The sequence below is a fragment of the Triticum dicoccoides genome, chromosome 3A (genome assembly GCF_002162155.2).
Source record: "Triticum dicoccoides isolate Atlit2015 ecotype Zavitan chromosome 3A, WEW_v2.0, whole genome shotgun sequence".
NCBI classification, from domain to species: domain Eukaryota; kingdom Viridiplantae; phylum Streptophyta; class Magnoliopsida; order Poales; family Poaceae; genus Triticum; species Triticum dicoccoides.
This window is the reverse complement of record NC_041384.1, coordinates 316647424-316653470: the sequence shown is the minus strand read 5'-3', so window position 1 is coordinate 316653470 and position 6047 is coordinate 316647424. Positions and strand designations below refer to the sequence as shown.

The 6047-nt window shown below is 45.8% G+C and overlaps 1 protein-coding gene across 1 annotated transcript in view; it reads right to left on the bottom strand.

Moving 5' to 3' along the window:
* LOC119268122 (fimbrin-2-like) overlaps positions 1-4374 on the bottom strand; it is a 7060-nt gene extending 2686 nt beyond the window's left edge. The window contains exons 1-9 of the mRNA XM_037549635.1: positions 4171-4374; positions 3559-4088; positions 3290-3461; positions 2568-2606; positions 2395-2463; positions 2173-2289; positions 1606-1820; positions 561-716; positions 266-473 (exon numbers count right to left, since the gene is read on the bottom strand). Coding sequence (XP_037405532.1) covers positions 266-473; positions 561-716; positions 1606-1820; positions 2173-2289; positions 2395-2463; positions 2568-2606; positions 3290-3461; positions 3559-4088; positions 4171-4257 — 1593 coding nt within the window. The 5' untranslated portion in view covers positions 4258-4374. The remainder of the gene's footprint in view (positions 1-265; positions 474-560; positions 717-1605; positions 1821-2172; positions 2290-2394; positions 2464-2567; positions 2607-3289; positions 3462-3558; positions 4089-4170) is intronic.
* Between the last annotated feature and the right edge of the window lie 1673 nt (positions 4375-6047).

Here is a 6047-nt window from a genome sequence, read left to right as displayed (position 1 = left end):
CAACTGGAAAGTTAAATTGAATACTGTGTGTGCAAAAGAATTGTACAAAACAACAATGGTACATTGATATTTTGAAATTTCTCTTCAGCAAAACCAGTTAATCAACCAAAAATTAACACATCATGAATATTTAGTTGATTATTATAAATTTACTAATCTCTGAAGGCATGATTATTTGTATAAATAATGGCCCAATTGGTATGCTCACCTCCTAGTTATGTGCAAAACTTAAGTACATTTTATTATTTGCATCTGAGTGAAAAAACCACTTACCTAATATCAATTTCTTGTTTCCTTGCACAATATCATGACCAGCAATATTCACCAAGGAAAATTTTATTTCCTTTCCTATCTTCAGAAGTTGATTACAGTTTTCAACTTTTCTGAATGGAAGTTTTATTGGGGGTCGGTTTGCAAACTTCCAATTAACTGAACCAGGAGCAACCTTATCCATGACCTCAAGGAGCACCCATCTATCGTCCCACAAGGAAATATGAAAGATAGAATCAGCTTCATTTTAACAGAAGAGTTAGCTATAGACGATGAGAGGTATGGCCTACCCATTTCTAAGATCTTCGAATACATTGTTTATATATGTAGAAATTCCAAGGCTGTTAATCCATAGCCTAAATGACCTCTCTTCCCTTGAAACTTGAGCATCATCAGATACTCCATCCACAAACGAAACTTGCTTCATTTGTTTCGACAACCCATTCCTGCAATAAAAGGACTACAATTATAGAGTTTAGACTGTCAAAACAGTGCACTACCAAGTACAAGCATCAGATTTTCATTTAGGCTTCTGTAGCATGTGTATCTAGCTGCAGTACTGGTAATCAATGCTGCTCCCTAGTTAAGAGATATGACGAAAGTATTTGCTGAATAGGCCCATAATAATAGCACATCTACAGCGGCGACAGGGTACTACATATGGTTTTACTGGCCAGGAATATTTGTACATGATCTAGTTACAATGTTTGCCGTGCTCAGCTTGCTCAGTTGTCTTGCACAAGGACGACTGTATATTGATTCTTCACAATCCTTTTCTGTGCTAGGGAAACTTCTGCAAGCAAACGGGCTCTTCTCTCGAAATCTTTGTGTGGGTCTCATTCTCATGCACAAAATATTATGTCATGTGAATGGTAACAAAACAATCTCTTATTTGTAGGAGCACACATAGTTCAATCAACGAGAAAAATAAAAAGAAAAAATGGTTCTATTGTCTTCTGATGTCTGACTGTTCCCTACAAACATTGTTTCACCTTCATTCTCAGCAATAAAAGGAAAACTTCAGAGTTGAGAGTTTTCCTGGGAACTAGTGGTGGACAGGTGAGAGAACGTTAACAACATAATGATACCAGTTTGCACAAGATGTTGTTTTTTAAGTGAATGTCATAGTATGTTACCAAGAACAGTAGCAGATAGCAAGGACTAAATAAAAGCAAATCTACAGGATGAAGAACTATCACATGCTAACAGCAGTTATTAGAAAAAAATTGGTCTTCGGTATCCCAATGCGATAAACATCAATGCAAATGTGAGTTCTTCAACAAATTGTACCTTAGTATATAAATTCTGAGCTGAAGGGGTGCTCATAATACATACCTTTTTTGAAAAATATGAGCCACAAAGGCGAGATTTAGATTTTGTAAACCATCAACTATGTCTTTCGGGGCCAGATATCTTTTGCAGCCCATCCTATCTGCATGCTCAAGAACTAATCTTGCTCTATGAAGAAGATCTTTTACTGACATTGGCGATGGTTTAGTACTGCATTCTGGAGCCAGGACATTTAACAAGCAAGCATATGCCTCACTGTCCTGGGTTTTCATGTGACCAAGGTAAATAAATATTAATTCCTCATACAGGACCACAGTTCGAACTAAAAAACATGATAGATGGATTGATCTTCGTCATTTATTAACATTCTTAGTGTATACTCCCCTTGACCAGATAGAATTTCAAGTCAAGAATCGAAAACGAGATCAATGGTGAAGGGCAAAAGTATTTGAAAGTTATGGTGATTATTAAAACCATAAGAACTTAGTTGAAAGAGAAGTGAAATAGCTCAGTTATATAGTTTTTGGAACATATGTAGCACAGCTTGCGAAATTGCATTTATGTGTTAAATATTTAAATGTGTAAGGGGTCTAGCAGCTAACATGAGCATACTTTTATATCCGATGAAAAATTTGTTACTGTTCTCTGGAAACCTCCTTTCTTCAGCTGAAAGTTCATCCACCTTAGTAGTATTTTTTCAGGAGAAAGGCTCATAAGCTCCTCCATCTCCTGCAATTTTACATGAAACCATTGACAGTGTGTTACTCTCACTAGCATATTACACATACCAAATAGTCTCCAAAGTGCATTATAATGAACTGAAATTAGGACTACCTGGCTGTCTTGAACCAATTCGACCAACTGAGGTGTGCTCTTCAGGTTTACATCTGCCAATAGTTGTATCTGGTAGTCATTGTAACAACACGTTATCACAGATAGTATCATACATAAAACAGACACAATGTTGCCCACACATATAGACAAATGTAACAAAGATATGAAGTTACCTTGATAATCTGAGATATCAGCCCTAGGATAAGATGAGGCTGCAAGCAGTAAGAGAAAGCTTTGGTAAGCTCATTATACAAGAATTCTTCATGTAAAAAAAGAGTGAAAAGATAAAACTACAAATGAACAATACATGCTAGAATCAGAGCTTAGATCTGAACAAACAATTAAGTAGATGGTGCACTGGGGTATAGAAACGTAGTATAAATAAGTTCAATGGCAATAAATAAGAACACAGAGGTATGCCAAGTATTTCTGTATCCTGAAGTAGAATGTAGTGGTGCACTGGAGGACATGAAGCATGTCATGTGTGCCAAATTATCAGTGTGACACGGACTGAACTTGATTTATTCTTTCACAGTAAGTTTGCCGCAAATTTCAACTATCTTGTCAGTCATAACAAAAGGGCACAGGAGCAATCGAATCAACCATGGGTTACCCCTCGCCACTTTTTTGATATATAAATAATCGTTCCATCGTGTTCCAATGATAACCACCAGTAAGTGCATGTATAAAGCAACAAAAGTAGAGAGAACCAACACAGGGTGCTTTACAGTCGTGTACATCACATGGACTTAACTCCACTGTGTTCCTCAACAACATCCGAATGAACAAGTACCCAAGTAAAAAGAACGGACTGAAAGTCACCTTTACTCTGAATATCATGTAATGCGATGAGGTCACAAAAAAGCAAGAAAAATAGAAACAGGGAGAGTCATACCCTCCCCTCTGCGAGATCCTGCGTGCCGATATTGACAACAGTGCAGCCGATGGCCTTGGCAGAGTTGAGACAGAGGGTGTGGTTCTCGTTTTTCTCCCACAAGTTAAGCAGCCTCTTGGTGTTGATAGCACGCTCGTCGATGGTCCCCGGAACGGCCAAGTTGATGAGCTTACTGGACCAAAAAGCCGAAAAGGATTGGAACCAGATCAGAGCAAAAATAATAATAATCAGTGGATCGAAAGCACAAATCCGAATGGCGAGGAGCGCACCATAGCAACACGCCGTCTTTAGTGAGGTGGAAGAGCTGGTTGGTGGCCGGATCGACGGGCAGCGCGTTCTTGAGGAACGGATCCTCGGCGAGGTAGGCATTGATGTGGCCCACGTAGGAAGCCTTCTCAGATTCGCTGATGGTGTGCAGCAGCGTGGTGGTGGACGCCGTGAGGAAGGCGGCAGACGAGGAGGAGGAGCGCTTAATGCCTTGGCCGCCGTCGCGCTCGCGCGCCTTCTTCCCGCCCTTGAGCCGCAGCTGCATCTCGGCGTAGACGCGCAGGAAGAGCTCAAAGTTGACGTCGAGCTGCGGTTTCTCGTCGGCGCGGGAGACAGCCGTGAGCACGGAGGACCACTCCTCGTCCGTGAGCGCCCGCTCGGGCGGCGAGCTGTTCTCTTTCCCGGCGTCCCCGCGCAGCGCTTCCCCTTTACCGGCGGCCATAGCGGTGGGGCTCCCCAGGCCGGTCAGCGCGGCGGGGAGGTCCCGCAGCCGCAGCCTGCCGGTGGGCGCCGTGTCCCGCAGCCCCGCGTACTGCCGAACAAGATCGAAAAACGCAGTCACAAACACCACCGCCAGCGCGAAGGAAGATGAAGGGCAGAGAGCGCGCGCGTACCTGTGCCTGGAGCGCGCGGAGGTCCGCCTGCGTGAAGCGGCGCTGCAGGTAAGGGTCGGACACGACGACCAGCCCGTCGAATCCCATCGAGTCCCCTGCTCCGCGGCGGCGGCGGCAGCTCCCAGTCCGCGGGCGGTGTTAGGTGGGATGCGCGAGTCGAGACGGTGGCCAGTGTCTGAGGTGGAGCGTTGGTTCAAACTAAAGGAAAGGATGGGGTGGATGATTAAGGAGGGTCCCAGTCCAATAGAAAGAAAGTGTGGAGCCTTGATGAGAGAGTGGACAGAGCAGCGGAGGGGATTCAAATCTTTGCGGTTCACTGCCTGGCAGGGTCCAGCGAGCTGGTCCCCGACCGTTGCTGTTCGTGAAAGTGGAAGTACCAGGAGAGGAGGTTGGGTACCACTCACTCTCACGCTACAGTGGCTACTGGGGGGATGTCACTAATTGAGATTCCAGCTAATGCTCTTGCAAGCTGTGGCTAAGGTTGGGGTCCAAATGCAGTCCTTTTGCAGTTGTGCTGCTACGGCTGCGGCGGCTGCTGAAACATGCTGAAATGATCAAAATGCCCTTGATTGTCCTCTAGATTGAGCTTGAAGATAATTGTACCTCTAATGACGCGATTATGAGATGTTTTTGTTGGTCAGCATCATTGGCCCCCCGTCGGATAGTTCGCTCGGGCGAGACCAGTATGCCCGTGCGTACTCGGTAGGGACAACGTCATTTGCACCCTATCGGGCTGCTTTGTCGTGTGAAGCTCATGCATGGGGCATGCCCAGCTATGCGTGCGCGTCCCGGACGGCTCAATGGCCTTGGCCTTACAGCGTGCGTGTCACCTCGGGCGTTCAAGAGGTGCCTGCTCGGACTCACTGCCCATCCAATTGTTCAGTTGCCCTGCCCGACTGTGCATGCGTGCATGCCAGACAGCTCTGTGTGTTGGCCTCGCATCGCACGAGCTGTCTCGCATGGTCGAGAGGCGCTTGCTCGGGCGGCCTAGCCACCCCGTTGTTTGGTTCCCCTACTCAGGCTTATTTCTCGCTCGGGATGCCCCGTTGCCCTCGTCCCGGTGTGTCCTGGGTTGGTGGGCGTTGGCAGGTGGGTGCTCGATGTGGTATGTCAGTTTGTTGTGGTGCGTGGGGGTGTTCTTGGTATATAATGGATGGTGGTCTTCTTTTCCCCTACTTGCCCCTCACACCGTTCTCTTTTCATACTGCGAGGGCTTTTTCAAGCTTTCTCTGTGTTGGTGCTTTGTTTGCCATCGGCGGCGTCCGGCGCCTGTTGGCTTTTCGTGCCTTCTATTGACGTTAGTGATGTTCGAGGTGGGTTGCTTCTTCACTACGATGCTCGTGATGTTTTCTCCCTCTTTCTGGGTGTTTGTTGCATTTGGTTTCCTCTGCGCCTCTTCTTCCCGCTCGCCATCCTTTTTTCTTTTCTCTTCTCTTGGTTGCAGCTCCTCTTGGTGGTTCTTTGTTCTTCGTTTTTTTGTTCTTGAGCCCGCTTGCTATTGTGGGAGGCTGGACGCTTCTCCGCTCTGTTGCTCCTTTGTTATCTTCCTTCTCCCTTGGGGTTTTTAGGTCTGATTGTCCCCGTGCGCTTTCGGTTCCTTGTGTCCTTAACGCTGGTTCCAGCTTTACGTGTCATTTCAGGATCAGGAACTTCCTCATCTTCAAGGTTCTTCATGGATAAGGATGGTTTCAGCGTCATTGTGTTTGGCCTTTGTGGCACGGAGGTCGTCTCTAAGTGCGACTAGGTTGTCCACTTGGTGCCACCATGCCTTCAACCGCGTGCTTATGTAACACCCTAGATTTTTCACTCCTGGAAAATTCTTTTTCTAGATTTGGCTTCTATCTTTTTCTTTTGGTGTTCTTGGATTTATTAGCACT